This window comes from Erythrolamprus reginae, chromosome 12 (assembly GCF_031021105.1).
Source record: "Erythrolamprus reginae isolate rEryReg1 chromosome 12, rEryReg1.hap1, whole genome shotgun sequence".
NCBI classification, from domain to species: Eukaryota; Metazoa; Chordata; class Lepidosauria; order Squamata; family Dipsadidae; genus Erythrolamprus; species Erythrolamprus reginae.
In genome coordinates, this window is record NC_091961.1 from 18,256,279 (window position 1) to 18,278,007 (window position 21,729).

General features: G+C 39.7%; 2 protein-coding genes across 18 annotated transcripts in view; one reads left to right on the forward strand and one right to left on the reverse strand.

The window, feature by feature from the left end:
• The window catches only part of FEZ1 (fasciculation and elongation protein zeta 1), a 43,955-nt gene extending 36,062 nt beyond the window's left edge, over positions 1-7,893 (forward strand). The window contains exons 6-10 of the mRNA XM_070765555.1: positions 2,042-2,313; positions 3,233-3,313; positions 4,450-4,525; positions 6,858-6,923; positions 7,507-7,893. Of these exons, the coding sequence (XP_070621656.1) occupies positions 2,042-2,313; positions 3,233-3,313; positions 4,450-4,525; positions 6,858-6,923; positions 7,507-7,523 (512 nt within the window). The 3' untranslated portion in view covers positions 7,524-7,893. The remainder of the gene's footprint in view (positions 1-2,041; positions 2,314-3,232; positions 3,314-4,449; positions 4,526-6,857; positions 6,924-7,506) is intronic.
• Positions 7,894-14,439: 6,546 nt separating this feature from the next.
• The window catches only part of PKNOX2 (PBX/knotted 1 homeobox 2), a 399,587-nt gene continuing 392,297 nt past the window's right edge, over positions 14,440-21,729 (reverse strand). For all 17 annotated transcript variants that reach the window (XM_070765952.1, XM_070765942.1, XM_070765949.1 and 14 more), the window contains 3 exons: positions 20,474-20,550; positions 16,147-16,325; positions 14,440-15,186 (listed from right to left, as the gene is read on the reverse strand). In XM_070765952.1, the coding sequence (XP_070622053.1) occupies positions 14,942-15,186; positions 16,147-16,325; positions 20,474-20,550 (501 nt within the window). In that variant the 3' untranslated portion in view covers positions 14,440-14,941. The remainder of the gene's footprint in view (positions 15,187-16,146; positions 16,326-20,473; positions 20,551-21,729) is intronic.

A 21,729-nucleotide genomic window follows, 5' to 3' on the forward strand; every position in this document is an offset into this window, starting at 1 on the left:
GACACTGTCTTACTTTCGGGGAAACACGGTATTTATTTTAGCTGCACTGTATCTTCTCTTCCTCAAGTTATTGCACCAAGATGTTGTTGCTGTGACGGATGAAATTTACTCAATTTCTTAATCATGACATGGGATTATTTAGTTTTTTCACGGAAGGAGGAGGTTACTTCAGTACTGTGGAACTGGGAAAATATTTTAAATTTACTTTTTGCCCACTTTGAGAAGAGCAGAAAAAAGCCATGGTGGCTCTTTTCTCTGCAGGCTACTTCTGCTGACTGCTGATTTCCAGCAGTTTGGCAGTTTGATCTTGACTGGCTCAAGGTTGACTTAGCCTTCTATCCTTCCGAGGTTGGTAAAATGGGGACCCGGATTGTTGAGGGCGGTATGCTGATTCTGTAAACCATTTAGAGAGGGTTGTAAAGCATTTTTCTGTAAGCCACACTGGGTCTCAGGGGAAGGTGGCAATGAATGAATGAATGAACAAAGGAACGAACAAACAAACAAACAAACAGATTGTGCAGCAGTATATGTCTACATACTATTGCTATATTGTATTCTGCTTGACTTTTATCCCCCAGTTTGGGGGGGGGGGCAGGAGAAAAAGGGAAAGGAAGATGTTAATTTGGGTCTCTCTATTTATCCAGAAATTTGTACCTTTGACATGTCAGATTCATCTCAGAATAGGACATAAATTCCATTATACAAATGGAATATGTTTTTGAAGTGTAAACTAAACATTCCAGTTTTTGCCATCTTTAATGCTAATTTATTTATTTGTAGGCTGCCCCATTCCTAGAACCTGGGGTGAGTTACAGTTTCTCAGAGCCACAAACATAAGGTGCCCAAGTGAAAGAAGAAGTAAATAAAAGCACACAGATGCCAGAACCTTTAACCCAACTATAAACTGAACAACAAGCCATTTAAAAAAGGCTCGTCTATGAATGTTTTACTCATTAAGAAAGACCGCAACATGCTTTTAAAGGACACACATTTGCCATAGGAAGTCTCTACCAATCATTCAGTTCCAGTGCATGTTCCGTTCTTTTAAGTCAGTATCCCTGACTTAAATATACTCATCTGTTTCCTTGTATTCAGTCTATGAACACGTATTGTGAATGCATGTGAAATACAAAAACTATGGAATTATTTTCACATTTGGGGAAACCTCTAGTGAGGAGCAAATATGGGCCAGCCACATCTTGGTTGCCCCCCAAGCATGCCTTTAGTAGGTAAAACAGCATTTCTGCTGAGATTTCTGAGAAGCAGATTGCAATCCTCTGTTTGGATTCTTGGCTTGGTGACAGAAAATTCCACTCCCTAATAATCTAAACTAATTGGGGCTGCAGTCTATTATTTCATTAATTCGACAAGTATTTATCTACCGTGGCAATTTTAAGATGTCTGGATTTGAACTTCTAGAGTTCCTGTAACCCAGTGAAGGGCTACCAAAATTTTTACTATCACACTGTAGGGGTGGCTTATGCAGGATGCCCTACATTTACTTTCAACTTTTTTCAGTGCAAATTGGGTGCTTTGCTACCCCACTACATTCTCCCCGTCTGGGCAGCAGCCCACCCCTGCTGTAACCACGTTGGCTGGAGGAATACTGGGAATTAAAGTCCAAACATCTTAACTTGAACATTTTAATTGATTGCACGTAATTTAAATTGTTTTAAAACCAAGGTTTAATAAGCCATCATCTTAAGAGACATTCCTCCTTGTTAAGAATGAGAAGGGTTAGAATGCCTCTTCTAAAATCATATTGCATGTATGCTTTCTTTCATCTAAGACAATTAATTGTTTTCATTTCCAAGTGTATCCCTCTTTAACCAATTCATGTACTAAAGTGACATCACTAATTAATGAATCCATTATGGGTGTTGTGATAAATGTCCTCAAAAATAATACTTGACACTGTTAATGACCCTTGGCACTTAATACTGCAATTTATAAGCACAAATTCTAGCACTAAACCCCTTGCCATAATCTTGGTCAGACTGGTCCATCTGACATATGAACAGGCACACTTGTTTCTTCCTAGGTTTGGGGCACATGTCTGTCTCGGAACTTCTGGAGCTCCTGGATCGAGTGGAAGGTGCTATTCAGGATTATTCGGAGGAGCTGGTGCAGCAGCTGGCTTGTCGGGATGAGCTGGAGTTTGAGAAGGAGGTGAAGAACTCCTTCATCACCATCCTGATGGAGGTGCAGAACAAGCAGAAAGAACATCGAGAGATGATGAAGAGAAGGAGGAAAGAAAAAGGGCTGAGTCTCCAAAACAATCGAATAGAAAGAGCAGCTCAGATGCCTCTGAAGGTTAGTGAGAATTCCCCGAAGAAGGCTTTCAGTTAAAAAGGAGGAACAGAAATAAGAAGAGCATAGATTTAAGATTCCTGTCACCCTCTTTTAAGATTGTTTACAGATTCTCTTAATGTAATTTTGCTAGGTGTTCATTTAGCTAAGGGAGCTGGGAAATAAGCAATTGTTGTGCCAAATTCACAAAGGTGGTGATCTAAGACAATGGATGGATCAGTGAATTCTTCTCCAGTGAGAATTTGGTGCTAGTTTCTGGCTGATGGTCTAGTTATTGCAAAATTATCCTACAGGGATTTTACCCCTTAGCAATTTATGACTGAAATACTTGACCCTGCACAACTGTTCTGCAGCTTTCCCCATCCAGGATCTTCCAGATGTGAAAGAAATAGTAATACTCAGAAAATGTAACCAGCTCAGAAATTGCCTCTAGTTCCCAATCCATTTTAGGAATGGGGACAAATTGGGGAAGACTGATCTACTGGTTTCTTTTAATTGGAATTTCTCTACTTGTCTGGTTACTTTCATATTGGAATATAGATATAGTATATATGTAAAGCATCTCACCAATCTAGAATCTTGGATATACACTCTTCCTTAGACCATGAGGTGGGTCATTAAACTTTTAGTGCTGGTACTTCCTGTAGTATCTGTTGTTATTGAGCTGTTGAGAGTTATGGTATAGATGCATATCAAGAACTCCAGTTTTTTCATCCAAGGTGTATTTAGTTTATGGAGAATCTGGAAGTTAGTTTTCTACCAGATACTTTTCAACTCAAAATCTATAGGGGCAGAATGATTATGAATTTTGTCAAACTTCTGTTCCTTCTGCTCTGCCCAATGTGTTGTGTCCAATTAGACAGTTCTGTATAATCATAATCTAAGAACAAGCCCTCAGAGCTCTATTTTTTCCTTTTTGTAGAGGTTCAGTATGGAAGGAATTTCAAATATTCTGCAAACTGGAATCCGGCAGACGTTTGGAAATTCAGCGACTGAAAAGCAGGTAAGAGTTGAATTGTTTCAACCAGAAGATACAGTTTATCTGAGGTTAATGTTATGATTGTTGTTGCTTCTTTTATTCATTTATTTATGTATATAAATGTATAAGAAATGTATAGTATATGATCACCCAACCCGCTTGCAGTGACTCCAGGTGGCTTACAAAACTAAAACCACAAATATACGGTAAATCCCAAGACCCTGGCAAGATCAATCAAACAAACCACTCGATGAACTCCATACTGACTTGGATCCCCAGGTTTGCTGGCAAAACCATGTCTTTAATGCTTATCAGAAAAGTATCAGGCAGGGACCAGTCTTATGTTCCACCAGGATGGGACCACTATGGAAAAAGCCCTTCTCCTTGGTCCTAGGTGGACCTCTTTGATGGGGGGTATCCATATTACACTTTGTCTTCCCAATCTGGTGGATTGAATAGATATAATTGGGAAAAGATGCTCCTTCAGATAACCTGCCCCCTTTATAGGACTATAAAGATGATTTACATTCATCACCTTGAATTGTGCCTGGAAGCAAATCAGCAACAAATGCAGTTCCACAAGAGAGATGACTATGTGCAAATGTAGATCTGCACAAAGCCATGTGGTTTATTGCATTTGAACTAAATGAAGTTCCATATACTTTTCAAAGCAGCCATTGTAGAATGCTGAAAAAATACTACCATTTTCTAGAAGGTTGGTCTTGACCAACTGAAGGTAGTCTTGAGATTAAGGAACCCATGGCCTTGTCTTCAGTCAATCGATGCTCCTGGTCAGTATTATTTTTTATTGGTAACATCTTTCATGCTTCCGAACCCTCTGACTGGTAATGACACAGATTATATCTGGTTATCCTCCCTGCAAAACAGAACTAGGCCATCTAGTTTGGCTTCAGCCATCTAGTTTGACATTATATTCAACTTCTTTTTATTGCTGTATCTTTTTGCATTGTATTATATTATGTTGTAAGCCTCCCTGAGTCCTTTGGGATTGGGCGGCATAGAAGTCGAATAAATTAATAAATAAATCTATATCAGCTTCACATAATCAGTAAATAAAATATGCCCCTTTTGGAAACAAAACAAAGGTTGAGATGGGTGTTTCTGATTGGAATAACTTGCAGAGAATTTATTATTTCCAGTATTTGAACACTGTTATCCCGTATGAGAAGAAAGGGGTGCCTCTGTCAGTTGAGGACTTGCAAATGCTTACAAACAGTAAGTTTATACTATAAGGTTGTGTGTGTTAGAATGTAAGTTCCTGATTCTCTCTCCCCCCCCTCTCTCTGTATGTGTGTTTATATATTGAAAGCAACTTTAATTTAAAACATTTCCTTAATGACAAAGGGAAAAAAAAGTTATATGCCTGTATTGTTATTGTTTTTGGAGAAATCTAAGTGGAAAGAAGACATGACCATCTTTGTAATGGGTAGTTATCCTTTGGGGGGCTTAAAGTACTGTATTTGGTCTTTAGAGGGATCATTATTCCTGTAATTTGTGGCTATTCCAAACCAGAAAGAAATTCTATTTGTTATTTAGTTCTTTCTGATGACAGGAGAAACCAAGTGTGACTAATTAAGGAATGATGTACCAGCATTGCTGTTCATTCAGTCTATCCCAAATTCTGAGCAGTTCTGAGTAGTATCTAAGTGTTGCCAGTTGGAGTGTATGTAATTCCCTTTCCTCTTTTATGTGCATGCATTGGAATGTGTGCAAAAACATAAGTGTGAGCTAATAGGGCAATATACAGATTTTCTGGGTTGAGATAAATGGTTGTTTTAGAGCTTTCAGGGTGTTGTTTTAGATTTTACTGCAGTTCCTCAAATATCTTGCTAAGAAATCATTGCAAAACCCCCCAACCCAATATTTCTTAGAATAATAGATTCGTTAATAACTTCAACAGCTATTTTATAAACATCTGAATTTGCCAGTAACGGGATTTAGCCTCACTAACTCTGACTAAATGATTTGTGGAACAAAAATGAAAAGGTTGAGATGTTGTGATGGTCCTTTGTACATTCTGGGAGAATCATCTGTCTCCTTTTGTGTTTCTATGGCAACTGTGTTTTGCACTCACTGGAACAAACCTCATCTTCTTTTGAAAAGAGCAGAAAGCTATGAATGGCTATTTTGTGCACGCAGTGAGTTTTGTACAAATGACAATTCGTGTTTAGAAGCAAAGCTTCTAGAAGCAAAGAGGTTACCCAGGATAAATTTGTCTCTCCCCCCCTTTCCCCCCTTGTCTAATTATGTGACACTGCTTCAAATCATGATGCAAACATACTGAGATGAGATCAGGTTACTGGGCTGGAAGAAAACTTCCCGAATAAGATGCAAGCAGATCCTCAAAATATTGGACCTTGTATCCAAGCTACCACCAACAGTTAATGATTAACGTGTCTTGCATACAATTTGAATACCGTATATGGTTTTCCCACATTGTGGATAAAAATGGGTTAAATTTGTTTCACATTTCATAGTCCTTTTACATACAATTCCCCAACAGGAGATTTTTTAAAAACATTATTCTCCAATATTATTTCCCTCCTCACTTAAATACATATTATCAGATACTTAATCAACTAAGGCCTGTCTAGCAAGGTGGAATTTATTTGAGAGACTGGATTGGCAGTTTGGTCCATGTGAAGAAGAAATCAGCTCAACATTCCACATTAGAAAATGGCAGCCTTTCCTATTTCTGGATTGAGTTCATTGCCCGTGTCTTATTCTAAAAAACAAATTTAATCTACTGGGACTGCTACGTCCAGAATTCCCAACCAACATGCCCCAAAGTGTGTTTGCAGTCTCCCTGTAGCTGAGAGCTGAGACGGCTGTATTACGTTTTGCCAGTGATTGAAATTAACCATTGTACTAAGAACCTTGATGGAATCATAGAATCTCTTTACAGCACAGGCCTTTAATAGCTTTCCCTAATGAACATCTGGTAACTGTCACATTAACGCCAGGCAACTCTGCAACTCAACACAGACCTACAACTGTGCAAACACAGGGCAACTTGCCCTGGCCTCTTTCCCCTCTTTTTCTGTGCCAGCCATTTCTAACTTTAGTATGCCTGTCTTGATCTAAAATGCATAAAATACAGTATATTTCTGCTTGCTTGAAGGCATCTAGGGCCTTCTTCTGTGATTCTGTCAACTCTCAAATTCAGATCTTCTTAAAACAGGACCAATAAAGTGAAGGACTCATCTTAAGTGCCATAGGCAGGAGTAGGCCTATTCCCAAAAGTGATGTGTAGTTACAAGCTAGAGCTACGGGTTCCATAATTCTGGACTCTCCAAATTAGCCCCTTTGTCTCAGGTGACGTAGTCCAGAACATTGGCAAGTTGTAGAAGATCTGAATCTAAGTCTGGTTTGCTTCCATATCTGGAACTGATGGGATGCTATCTTGCTCCTTGCCTCACTTGGCATATAAGGATTGGTTGTGGAAGGGGAACAGTTGATGCCTCAGTGCCTAGGCAGGTTAAATAGAGAAACAAATAACTCATAAATAGGATTCACTAATGGTTTTTGTCCCAACTTGTTTCCTCAGTTCTCTTTGCAATGAAGGAAGACAACGAAAAAGTCCCTACACTGCTGACTGACTACATTTTAAAAGGTAAGAATAGGGACAGAAGAATCAGCCTTCTGCAGAGTTAGATGATGGGTCCACTAATGTTATCTCCTTGATTCAGCAGAAATTATTCTGCAACGCAGAAGTCTTCCTTAGATTTTTTTTTAAAAAAATGATATTTGAAGCTTTCACTGGAGTCACCTGGCACTGAATGTGCAGCCTTTCCTACAGAGGCCAAAAGAAAAGATGACACAGTTTATCTCTTTCTCAGTCTGGGCTGCATCTCTGCATCTTATGTCCTTCAGTTTTCTAGCCCTCAATTTTGGATGCTTAGCAATAACTAGTTTGCTGAGTTTCTTTTTCTCCTTCGCGTTTAACTTTGTTAGGATTTTCATCCAGCTTTGTCATCCGTTTGTTAAGCAAACAAGCTTGAGCTGATTATCTGTTCCTGATTGCTGATTTTTTTAAAAATTACACTGCCCTATATAGAAACAAATTCAATTAAATGAATGCCTGTCTTTTAAAAAATGCATACATTTTGTTGAACAAGTTTTAACAATGGAAGTCAGGTTTCAAAGACTGAATTTGACTTTCCTTTTTTCCCCTCTTCTTCTTTCCCTTCTTTCAGTTCTCTGTCCTACCTAAGCGCCACGTTCTGAACATCATGAAGACAACAGGAGATCAGGCCAGGGTGTCATTCCATCAGAGGACTGCATGACATAATGTACACTTCTGAATTGTGTATTTAAGATGTATAGCATTAACTGGGGTTAAACACGAGTGAAATTCTATCCTTCACTGTTGGTTTCTAGTCATAGTCAACATTGAATGCATGAGTGAAGGCAAGGGATGTGCGTTCCCCGCCCTCCTCTCTCTCCCCACACCTTCTGTCTTTTGTCCATCTCCATCTTGGAGGGCGGGCATTGCTTTATTCCATGTATTCTCCCTCCACCTTTCCCCAAGCAGTTATGAGACTAATTTGAATACTGAAATAAAACTTTCATTTAATTAAAAAGTTGCTATTTTTCTTAAATATTTTATTGCTGGGAGGAAAATCTAAGTTTCCTTTCTACTACAAACAAATTGATTTCCATTTGGATAAAAAGATGATTTCATTTATTAGCACACGCTGTGCAGAAAATAGATTCAAAGATCTCAGTGAGAAGAGAAACCAGTCCAATATTTAATTTGTAGAACACTTAAAAGTTGGAGCATAGGAATCAAAGGAGCTGCTTTACTTCCAGGCTGTACTGGGATAAAAAAGATGCTTGCTTTTCTTCACCTTGTGTGGTCTGTTTGGTTGGACAAGGAGCAACTTCTCATTTCCCCAAGCTCTCTCTCTCTCTGTGTGTGTGTGTGTGTGTGTGTGTGTGTGTGTGTTCCTCTCCAAATGATGCCTCACAAATATATTGGACTTTGACATCCAGATTCTCAAGGCAGCATGGACATATGCTGAAGAGGAACAGGTTGGGAAAGGTTGGAGAGTTTGTATGTGAGTGTCAGATAGAAGGGGGTGGGTGGGGAGAGAAGTGTCATTGTAGGAAGTGACATCCTTCATGGAGATTAATTCTGACGCTGAAGCCAAGCCCAAAGTGGACATTAAAATTGTGTGCCCATAACAGTTTGGCTCACAATAGTGACATGCTTGTGCCACCTCTTTTGCTTCAATTAATGCTCCCTTTAACATTGTATATTGATGAAACTGCAATTTTGATTTTATTCCAATTTACTCTGTAAATCTCTATCCACTTGTATCTTCTTTGAGGGAAAGCTGCGTTGCATTATTTAGCTTTCTGGATAAGAAAAAAAATGATGGTTTGTCATTTGTATTTTATTGTCTTCTTGATTCCAACCTTGCCTTCCTGCTGCTTCAGTATTATTTATTTGATGCAACTTAAAAAAAACAGAAAATTCAGAAGAGGCCAGGCAAAGAGCCTCTATGCATATTCATGCTGGCTTCCAAACAGCAGATATGCAAATGATCAGGCTAATTTTTAATGTCCTAGCTGAAGATCCCAAAGGAAGCAGTACACCAAGCTTTTGCTACCCCCACCGCCCGGCCAGCCCCCAGGAATAGATTTGACAAAATTTATGGCATCGTAAAACAAAGCTGTAATGAAGTACTGCACGCATCATGCTATGGCTGACCTTTGTTATGGCTCTCTGAAGTGCACCTGGTCGGGCCTTTTCATTATAGGAAGTGACATCCTTTTTAGAGATTAATTCGGTTGCCTAGGCCAGACACACGATTGTGCTCCCATCATATTTTGGGCCACAAATAGTGACATGCTTTTACCACCTTCTTTTGCTTCAGTTAATGCTCCTTTTAACATTGTACATAGTGGTGGGCTGCTAAGATGGAATGGTGACATGTGCTCGCCCCCCCATGGCTCTGAGTGCTAGCAGAGTCTAGCGCAATTCTGCTACTGCACCTGGGCAGGTAGTGAAATCGCGCGCGGACACGCGTGTGATTTCACTACCTGCCCAGGTGCAGTAGCAGAATTGCGCTAGACTCTGCTAGCACTCAGAGCCACCGGGGTGGGTGGGTGGGGTGAGCCCATGTCACCGATCCACCTTTGCACCTCACTTCTGTGTACAATGTTAAAGGGAGCATTAACTCACCTCACCTCTGATTGTACAGGTGGTCCTCGACTTAGAACAGTTCATTTAGTGACTGTTCAAAAGTATGCTGCATTGAAAAAAGTGACTTATGACCATTTTTCACAGTTAAGACATTTGCAGCATCCCCATGATCGTGATCAAAATTCAGATGGTTGGCGACTGGTTCATACTTAGGACCGTTGCAGCATTCCGAGGTCATGTGATTACCTTCTGACCTACAAAGTCAATGGGGAAGTCAGGTTCACTTACCAACCAATTTACTAACTTATCAATGGCAGTGACTCACTTAACAACCGTGGGAAGAAATATCATTAAAAGTGGCAAAACCCATGTAACAAATTCTCACTGAACAGCAGAAATTTTGGGCTCAATTGTGGTCGTAAGCCAAGGGCGGCCTGGGTACTGACGAAGCTGCATCTTTGATTTTGGTCCATTCTTTCCTTGATTTACTGTCAATATCTCTCTACTTTTCTCTTCTTTGGGCTGGTTTGTCCAGCTAGACTGTAGCTTTAGCTGTGAGGTCTGGCTCTGACCTTGAGGCTGGCATATGCCTGTCCTTAAAGCTCTGCACATGGCCCTGCTCCACAGTGGTGAGCTTTTCTGTACTCAATAAGGCAATGATAGGGCTACTTGTGGATGAAGTCTCTCAATCATTAAATCAAGTGGACTCATCTTTTTGCTACTCTAAGATGTTCCACTGCTCATTCAAGAAGCTTCATCAGTGCAATTGGGCAAAGAGTCTTTGGAATGTACATAGAGCAAAGTATATTGACGCAGTCTATATCAAGAATAAGGAGTGTACAGCAGGATAGGTTCAAAGTATTTACATCAGCAGTATCTATGTAACTAAGCTTTATCTATGGAGGTCTTCAACTTACAATTAACCCAGTGAGAATCAAGTTCCTATCTAACACTCTGCTGAACTACAGACTGCATTTAGATGTCACAGTTACTCTGGGCTTAACCTGACGAGAATCAGCTTGAGTAGAGGAGTTGGAAGGCACCTTGTAGGTCATTTAGTCCACACACACACACCAATAACATACCATTTCACAGTGCTTTCCAGCCCTCTCAAAGCAGTGTACAGAATCAGCATATTGACCCCAACAATCTGGGTCCTCATTTTACCAACCCTGGAAGGATGGAAGGCTGTCAGCCTTGAGCCTGGTGAGATTCGATCTGCCAAACTGCTGGCAGCCGGCGATCAGCAGAAGTAGCCTGCAGTACTGCACTCTGACCACTGCGCTGCTGCGGGTCAAGCAGGAAACTCTACACCATTTTTGACAAATGGCAATCTAAACTCTTCTTGAAAGCTTCCAGTGATGAAACTCCCACAACTTCTGAAGTTTTCACTGCAAAAATCAACTTGTGGTTATGATCATTTGTGGTTGTCAGATGTCTTCTTTCAAATCACGGTTAAGATTAACCCAGTTATGAGCATGATTTCATTCCTAAAATGATTAACCCAGTTATGAGCATGATTTCATTCCTAAAAATCATGCTCATAACCCAGTTATGAGCATGATTTCATTCCTAAAATGAATCACAACAAGGAGAGCAGGGTAGCAGGAAACCAAATGCCAGGTTTGCATAGATTCATTTCTATAAAGTGAATGTAACTGAAGATGGCTAATGCATTCAGAGACCTTTAAGGGTAGATAACCTCTTTATATACAATTATCTGGCTGAGATACTGCTGAAATACAACATCAGGAAGAGAATTCACTGCCGTGGACTTAGGCTTTGCTTAGTTGTTATTCCTAAACCTTTTTAATAAGAACATGGGGAAAAATGCAAGGAAATACAGCTGCAAAACCTCATCTGGTAGCACTTTATCATAAATGGACATGAATTAATACTAAATTACAATGAGTTTTCTATGAAATTACATATTACATTCATGCCATATCAGGATCCATAATGGAAGGAGGGGCTTGGCTTATGCCCACTGATACTCCAATACATTCTCAAGGAATTATTGTCGATTCAACCCTTAATGTAAAGTGATTGATTTAAACCTCTCAACCTTTTAAAGTAGGGATGTCCAACTTTGGTAACTTGAAGACCTGTGGATTTCAACTCCCCAAATTCTCCCTCCATCCATTTAGGTGTTGAAGTTCACAAGTCTGAAAGTTGCCAGGGATAGACACCTCTGCTTTAAAAAGTCAAAAGAAGGAGTAGATGGTAAATGTGTTTTGTGAGCAAAGAGAAAGGAATTCTTAGAATTGACACTTGGATGTTGAATAGTAAAGTGGGCAAAACTTTCATGTTGGAAGTTCAAGATTTGTGTGAGGGTTGCAATATAGGAAAGTGTATGAACCATTGGACAAGTTTTGGCTAGCAAGGAAGACAAGCCCTAGAGGGCAAAACTTTCTGCCCCACTTATTACAGCATCAGAAAAAAGGAATCAGATTGTTTGAAAACACGCAGATTATAAATAAAATTATTGGTGCCTTAGTTCTCTGTTGAAAACATTGTCAGCATTCCCCTCCACCTCCTGGCAGGGAAAATTACATTCATGTCAGGAAAATGGAGTTACAGTATGTATTTCCGAAGTCAGAGTCCCAAATTGTAGTTCATAGGTTGGTAGAGACCTCCCTCCCTTTCATTTTTGCACATTGGAGACATTTTCCTGAGCACAATGCACAAAATGAAAATCAACAAACTGTCTCCGAGGGGATGTTTGAAGGAAGAGAGATGGAGCAAGAGGTTTCAGTCTGCCTAAGACAGTACTTCACCTAAACTGATGAGTTGGCAAATACTGAACATTCATCACACACATTGCCTTTATTCCTTATTAAGTCATTGGACCCCGTTGTTCTCTTGCCTTTCCCTATTTCATGACACAAAGACCTGCCAGAAGTCACACTGGTGCCCAGCCTACTCTCAAGGTGCCAAGCCTTCACGGCTGCAGGGTGAAGGTCAAACCTCAATCATTTTGAGAGAGTCCCATGTCTAATCTACCAGAGGAAACCACACCCTTGATGTATGTTCTAACTGTAACAGAGACATGCTTACAAAAATAGCAATAGCAATAGCACTTAGACTTATATATCGCTTCACAGTGCTTTACAGCCCTCTCTAAGTGGTTTGCAGGGTCAGCTTATATAGGCCCCAACAATCTGGGTCCTCATTTTACTGACCTCGGAAGGATGGAAGGCTGAGTCAACCTTGAACTGGTCAGAATCAAACTGTTGGCAGTGGGCAGAGTTAGTCTGCAATGCTGCATTCTAACCACTATGCCACAATGCCCTTTTTTGTTGTTGTTAGAAGCATCGTTTCACTGGCAGGCAATTGTCCATGCCTTCCTGGAAGAAAATACAGCAGCCTGGTGGGGGTTGTTTTGGTGTGTGGCAGAAGCAATAAGGAATAGTTCCATGCACAGATTCCTTTGTGGGTTACATTTAGAGCTACACCTGTAGTTGGAGGTAATGTGGACAGGAAGATCGTTCATCTTCACTCAACTGATTGAGCCTTTTATAATGATATTTCTAGGATTGTCCATCTGCATGAAAACATCTGTTTCTTGAACTTGTGGCTTTTTAAAAGGAGAAAACTGCATTAGACAAACACAGAAGCATTCTTAAGGCCAGTGTTTATGGTAGAGCTGCCAGGTGGAAATTGCTCAGAAACATTCCCATAAAAAGAAGGGTTCAGGGTCAACAATTCCCAATACTGATGGATACTATAGTCATCTTTTTTAAAATGTCTGCTGCCAGATGGAAAGCATCACCTGATTCTCCCCTGGGTTCCTGTTATGCTCTTACACTACCTGATTTGTTTTACTTTTTTTTTAAAATGAGGAACCGACACAATGCAAAGCGAAGCCACCAGCAACATTTATAATTTCAAAGTAAGCCTGTGGGCCCTTTATCATTCTTTGCACATGACGGATGGCTGCTACTCAGTGTCTTATTTGGAAGGATGCCTTACTTCCAAAGATAAACATAAATGGGATATTGTAGACACCATCTCTCTTAGGATGGGGGTGGCAGATGGCATATTCTGGTAAATTAGCGTTTCACAAAACGTTATGCCCCTATTGTGTCAGAGATCTGACACTCTGAATGAAGAGTTTGTCCACCAGTAGCTGTTCTCAAGCAGGTTCCTTCTTTAATTTCAAAATCTCAAATCGCTTAAAGGTTTCAAACTATTGGGGGACCCCATATCTAATTTTCATGCTCTGTTGTAGGCAATGAACTCATTGTACTGGGATAATGCCCACATGGAGATTTAAATCAACCTCTATTTGTAGGCTTAACCTATCATTAGCAGTGATTGCTAATGGGGAACGTTATTACAAATCCCATTCCCAGTCTGAAATACGTCTGGTTGAAATGTTGATTTTGTAGGCTTTTTTAATATGAGTATTTGTGGGCTGTAGAGCAACATTAAAGGGAGGAGAGGGGTTCCTGGGAAACAAGACCGTGAAAATATGATTTCCCTAGACCCCATTGGATAGCTGTTCTGCTTATCTCTGTTTGAAAATACAGGAATTTTCTCTGCCACTGATTCCTTCTTGCTTTGCAAATGTTAGAAACCTGAACCTACTTGTACTCAACCAATGCATAAAGCCACCATTATGACTTCTGTATTGGTGAGCCTCCTTCTGGTTAGTTAATATTACATGCTATACCAAGGAATCAGCTTGGGATATTAAAATGTCACGACGTTCCACTCAGAAAGCAAACGTGATCCTTCTCTAACAGGGATTTCAATCACAGGGTGTTACCTATTTGTTACCTTGATTGCAAAACACAGTCCCATGACTTGGGGCTTCTCCTGAGTCTGTATGGATTCCGTATCTGCAAAACTCACAAGACATCCACTTGCAAAGGGCATTCAACTCTCACTTGCTCCTTTGCTGAATTTCTGCCCATTTGCAAAGGTTTGATCCCCCCCCCCCGCACCTACGCTTCTATAAATCACCCCCTTCTAGTTTTTCTTTTTCTTTTGTAAAAACCATTGATCTTTTGTTTTTTTGCATCTATAAATCTTTCATAAAAGCAGTGAAAATGAAAACAGCCATGCCTCTGAACTGCATGTCACAAAAAGGCATTGAATTAGAACTTCCATAAAACATTCAGTCATACAGAAAACAGCTTACTCTAAAAACACTTTTGTTGTTGTGGTTATCAAAAACAAAGGCGGGAGAGAGTGGGGAAGAAACTAGTCACAATATGTGCCTTGTAAACGTGTCCTTCACTTAAATAATCGGCTTTCACACTCGACAGATGTTCAGTATGCTTCCACGTCCATTCCTGCAACTTAATGCCGGTCAAGTAGGACATTCAAGAAAGGATACTGTTGTTGAAACATATTGTTAAAGGGATGTGCTCATCAAACGTCCAGGCGCTCTCAACAATTCAGGCCAATGAGTTTCACAAGCAAGGTTCAACAGTTTTCCAGTCAGTGACCATTCCACCCTTGGCTATAATCCTCTATTCAAGTGAGTCACTGTGCTCCAGGCCAAGGTCGTTGACGTTAGTTGTCTGGAGCTCCTCAGGATCCTCTTCCAGTTCCTCCTCTTCCTCCTCTTCTTCTTCCTCCTCATCTTCTATTTCATCTTCCTCCTCATCTTCTGTCCCATCTAGTGAGTCATCATGACCTGCCATCATAGCTTGCTGCATAGCAATTGTGGCGTTATCGGAGGAGAGGGTTTGGAGGTTATCCATATTGATGGAGCCTAGGAGGAAAGGCAAAGAGTTGATAGGATAGATGTTGGAATGTTGCTGCTGACTATGGCTTTGGGGCCAGGCATCCAAAAACCCAATGAGGCCCCAAATAGAGGGAGGTTGATTTATTGGGTTTTAAAAAGTACAATAAAAGAAATAATACACAGGAAAACAATAGCTATTGCCTCTAAAAAGTCATCTTCCACCCTGTAAGGGAAACACTTGTTTGCCTACTATTAAATACTGTATCTAAGAAGTTGTGTATATTAGAGGGGGAAATAAACAACTGTTGCGCTCTTTTTGGCAAAGGAGGCTATGACCAAGTCAAACCTACCCACCCATCCATCCAGATCTAAATGTGGTTACATTCTGCAACCAGAATCTCAAGTGCAATTTGGTTATTTCATATCCTGTGATAATATTCTTAGTAGCTGATCAGAGCGTCCTTATTGAGAAGATTAACAAAATGGTCGTCCAGTGGTACTTTAGGGCTACAAGAAACATACTGGGTAATTTAATATGTGTGTAAGACACATCATTTCTCCAGGATATTACATGGAGAAGTGAATGGTGTACAGAGAACAACACTCCTATCCAGGTGCAGTGAAAAGAAGAGTGAATCCAGCAGCATAAATTGTCCATCAGTAGTTAGCCACTAGATAGCATAGTTGGAAGGGACCTTGGAGTCCATCTAGTCCAACCCCCTACTCGGGCAGGAAACCTGTAGTCTTACCTATGTCTTTTCCTTTATTGAGTTGCACTAAGTCTCATTATTTAAATGATGTTCTGGTCTAGGTTGTGGTCCAGTTCAAAGTTAGGGTTATCCCAGAGTTCACTAGTCTGTCACTTTCTAGATAGGTTGTTGCAAGTCCAAGAATTGCCAACTGGCACAACCTCAACACATCTAACCCACTGAGAATGGACCTCAATGCAAAGAGAGTCAAATGTTGCATCCATCCAATGATTCTTACCATCAGGGTTTGTCCCGGGGTTACCTCCTTGTTGCTGCAGAACCCCAGCCGCAATGGAGTTGGGCCAGAATCTCTGGGTTGGCCGATGCTGAGATTTGATTTTCTTGGCTTTGGGAGCTGGATCTGGATTGCTTGCATCAAGCATAGGTTGCAGGATACGTCGCCGGGCATTGATAAACCTTCCCAGAAAGAAGAAGGTATATCAAAATCAAATGTTAATTTTTGCATTGACTTATTAGTTTATTAATTTTATATGCTGCCCATCTCATGGTTTGAGGCAATTCTGAGTCGCTTCTCCATTTCTTTATTCCCCTGAGCTAGTCAATGCATCAATGCTATTGTTTAAGAAAGAAAGTCTGGCAAACATATATTTAAGAGTTAGAAACAGACCAACACTCTTATTAAACTGAACTCAAAACTAAATTTCAAGACAATTTCATCCAATTTTTCTTCCCAACAGCACATGGAGAATGTCAGATTTTGTACCCTGCGGAAAGTTCCTCCTATTGTTCCTGCTTTTATAACAGCATTTATACTAAATTAAATTATCCCTATTCCTGTTTATACATGTTGTCCTCATTTAGCAACAACCACTGAGACTGGCAATTTGGTCGTTAAGTGAAGTCACTTCTGAAATCAAAGAAGTTGAATAAGTAGAATAACAGAGTTGGAAGAGAATCTACTCCAACCCCCTGCTCAGGCAGGAAAGTCCTCAGTTGAAATTCCAACTGTGCTTATGATCTGACAGCTTTCCTTTGCTTTGCAGACTTACAAAAGGTTTGTAAGGTTTGGTTGTAAAATATGCAAGATTTAGTTGTAAATTATGACTGTTGTTATTCCAAACAGTCACTAAACAAGGCTAAATGAGTGCCTATTTGTCTACCTAGCTCAACACTATCTACTTTGATGACCTCCTGAGTTTTTCCTGCTGTTCTTCCTCCTCCTCCTCCCACCCAAATTCCAAGCTTTTGCAAGGTTTGCATGCATTATTTGCTTTTACATTGATTCCTATGAGAAAAATTGTTTCTACTTACAAACTTTTCTACTTAAGAACCTGGTCACGGAAATAATTAAGTTTGTAAGTAGAGGTACCACTGTAATCTAAATTACAAAAAAACAATGCTGCTCGTTAATGATTATAAGTAACCAGCAGAGGGCGCTATTGAATTAAATGTAGATCTGGAATGTGAGGAATTTGCCTTTCACAAAGAGCTTATTTTCCTTCTCCAAAGAAAAGAAATCTGTCTTGCAAATGTTCCACAAATACCAGCGTGAGCCAACAGATGCCACAAATATCAGCCAATACAAAGAAAACATTTACAATCATGTAAAAAAAGAAACTTTACCCCACAAGCCTCTGCATGTGTAACCACAAGTAAATCCCACTATTAGTGCAAAGTTTGGAACATTGTTATTTCATACAAGATTCATACAAGGGTCTTTCAAAGGATTAAAATGTTCATTAGCAGTTCCTATAATACTCAGACTTGGACTTTAAATTAACTTTCGTTCAGATAGAAATGTATGTGACTGTCAAACTACATAAAGGGGCTGGAATCTCATAGACAATGTGATCATATATAGATACAGTATATACACACAGTGGTACCTCTACTTAAGAATGCCTCTACTTAAGAACTTTTCTAGATAAGAACTGGGCGTTCAAGATTTTTTTTGCCTCTTCTTAAGAACCATTTTCTACTTAAGAACTCGAGCCAGGAAAAATTTCCCAGGAAATTTGGGAGCGGCAGGGAGGCCCAGCCAGTTTCCTGTCATTCCCCCTTTAATCCTGGCCACCTCCGGCTTTTCTGGGCTGCCAGAAGAACCTTTCGGTGGCGTTTAAGGAGGCTTTGGCAGCCCAGGACGAACAGAGCATTTTCCTTTCTCTGGGCACTTGGAGAGGGAATAAACCACTTCTATGGTGACTACCTCGTGCTGCCTCCCATACACCCGGCGTGAGATTGCCTCCTGGAGAGTCTGGGTGTGGAAAGGTGAAAGGGGCGCTTCGCCCTGGCCGGATCAATTCGGCTTCAGCCAATCCGAGGAGTCACCACAGTGAAGGAAAGGCACCGGCTACAAAGCGAGCGAGCGAGAGGAGAGCCCTTCAGCATGGGAAGGAAGAGGAAGCAGATAGCAGCAGCAGAAGTAGTAGCCACTTTTCGGTCAAAAGCTCAAAGGAGCTTTTATTTCTTTCCTAATGGGTTTGCACGCATTATTTGCCTTTACATTGATTCCTATGGGAAAAATTGCTTCTACTTACAAACTTTGCTACTTAAGAATCTGGTCACGGAACGAATTAAGTTCTTAAGTAGAGGTACCACTGTATATTACTCTACTAAACAAATAATTCCCTCAACACTGTCAGACTTTCTACTAAATCTGCACTTCTATTCTACTAGTTTTTCTCATCATTCCTATCATCCATTTCCTCCCATGTTGACTGTATGACTATAACTTGTTGCGTATATCCTAAGATTTTTATTAATATTGCTTCTTCATTGCTTATTTGACCCCTATGACAATCATTAAGTGTTGTACCACATGATTCTTGCCAAATGTATATTTTATGTTATGTACGTTGAGAGCATCTGCACCAAGACAAATTCCTTGTGTGTCCAATCACACTTGGCCAATAAAATTATATTCTATTCTATTCTATTCTATTCTATTCTATTCTATTCTATATGAGGCGAAAATAAGGCCGAAATAGATCTATCCTAGTCTCCCTTAATTTTCATATTCAGCAAAAACATGTGACACATGCAGAATATAGTTTGTCGGCTATGAATAAATTAACTGCCTTGGAAATGGCCCTGGGTTGGGCCGAGAGGCAAAAAAGGAGCTGTGATGTTCCTTCAATATATCAGGGTGATTTGACACAAAAAACATGTAACCCTCCCCTGGTACAGAGCTGAAGGGATTGTAGCCTAGAGGTTAATTCTCTGTCTTACAAGGCCAAGGTTGCAAGTTCAAGTCCCAGTGAGGGTATGGCTAGCTGATAAGGCCAAACTAAGGCCAAAATAGATCTATCCTAGTCTCCCTTAATTTTCAAATTGAGAAAAAACATGTGACATATATATATGTCCTGATTCCTGATTAGAATTGCCCTGGTGTGGTGGGATCTGGAATTTATCATGTTTTTGAATTCTGATCATAAACATGGATCCTCCAGTAAAAATGGGATCCAGTTTTTACAGAGGGAGATTTAAAAAAAAAAAGAATTGTGGTATTTTACCTTATTGACCTAATTGGGGATATTGAATTTTTCCTTCACATTTAAAAAACTATAACAAAAGATTGTGGCCCCCTTAGTGCTCTCTGAGCTTGGTGATTTTCTTGCAGATGTTTCATTACTCAAGTAAATAACATCATCACTTTACTTCTGATCAGTAGTGGGTTTTAATCACTATCCATTGCTAGTGGTTCGTGTTCACACAGGAATGGAAGGGCAGAGCCTCCCGTCATTGCTGATACCAGTTCACAGAACTGGGCTGAACCAGGAGCAACCCACCACTGCTTCTGATGTTACCTAGTTGGGAAATGGAACAGCTGCAAAAAACACACCAAGACTCCAAGGACCCTACACTTCAACTCTGAGCTATTCAATTCAATCAAAAGCCTGAATGTAGATTGGAGCTTTTTAATAGCTGTAATACATAGACCATCTTCAAAGATATTGCATGAGGCCTCTGGACTAATTTAAAGCTCAATAAATAAATTACATTGAAATAATTGTTTAGGTCTCTAAGGGGCTCAATTCTTTCCCAGCAGCCCCCAGAAAGGGATAACAAAAAGAGAAAAACAAAAGAAATATCAGTAAGGAAGTGGGTGTCCCCGTCCAATTTGGCTTCTGATACCACCCAACTGCTTTAGTCCCACTATTCATTGGCTTTTTAAACAGGTCTTTTCTGAAGGAATGCAAACTCTGAAAGAAACAAGGATTCCCTGGATATGACATCACTGGCATTGCAAGAAGACAAGGGCCATTTGTCAGACTTCATAGAGGGACATTTTTTACATGAAAAAAAAAGTCTAAACTAAACCCATTTCAAAGAGAGGGAACAGTGGAAGGCACATCACATGAACCTTAGACCATCCAACCATCTCTTCCCATCAGCAAATGGACCTAGGATGAAGTATTCTTTAGTTCTTTAGCGATAGGCATGATTTATAGATCTACACAGATTTAACTAAGCCTGTGCACTGATCCATACTTGTGGTACTACATAAGTGATCGACTTAATCAAGAAAGCAGTTATTTCTCTGGGCAGGAAAAACATTTCCATTTGATTATTACACTTGAGGAGGGGAAATAATCTTTACTTACCAGTTGTTGACTTGCAACAGTGTGAGATTTGTCTGTGCTGCTATTTGCCTCTTCTCATCCTCTGTTGGATAGGGGTGCTGGAAAAAAGCAAAAGGCCATAATTATCCCACACGTGATTTGTTTTGTTCCATTACATTAAATGGTGGAAAGAGTTCAGATTTAACCTATCCTAGTGGACTGATGGAAAACAGAAGTGTCACATTTCATGTTCCACATCAAGCGCTAACATAAGATGCCAAACATGAGAGCTCAAGGCTGCAAGTAGTGCTCGGCCTCTCAAGAAAGGTGATGGTAGATGATTATTTTCAATGTGATTCTAGATAGAAATTATTAAATAAATGGCAAGGAGTTGTATGAACTTTATTTAACAATTTTATTTAAGTTTACAAGCAAATGAGAGTTTATTAAGTATAATTTTGTCCAGATTCTATTTTAGCTCCTAAAATACACCCTTCTACACCCTTCTTTTGATGATTTCAGATATTACCAAATATCCTACTCAATAAAAACTAAAAATAGGAGGCCTCCTGCATGTTTTGAATCTAAATAATGGTTCATCCGATGCAGCATCACACATCATGCTGTCTTTGGAGTTGACTAGATATTACTAGGAACATCACGGTACAAGATGCAGTATGTCACTCCTGATCTTGTTCTTTCCCTTGTGTTATTTTTGTCCTGTGCTCTTCATTATTTCTGGAGAATTTGTTCACTAGCAGCAACTGAATTAAGGTCAACTGTTGTTGGACTGACTTGATCAACAGAGGTCAACAGACTTAATTCATCAATGCAAGTTGTTTTTAGCACATTTCTTAGCAATTCTGCAGTTTTCTTTACTGTCTCCAATTCCAGATCTGAAAATATTCTATGAAAAAAAAAATCATCATGATTGTCTTCTCTTTGGATTTAAAACAGCATGAAAGCCAGGGGGGTTCCAAAAATGCTGGAAAGATTATTGTGCAACAGAAGAAAAGATGAGCCACACCACATTCAACCCATAATGTCTACGGAGAGGGGCGGCATACAAATCTAATAGATAGATAGATAGATAGATAGATAGATAGATAGATAGATAGATAGATAGATAATGATAGATAGATAGATAATGATAGATAGATAGATAATGATAGATAGATAGATAATGATAGATAGATAGATAGATAGATAATGATTGATAGATAGATAGATAGATAGATAGATAGATAATGATAGATAGATAGATAGATAGATAGATAGATAGATAATGATAGATAGAT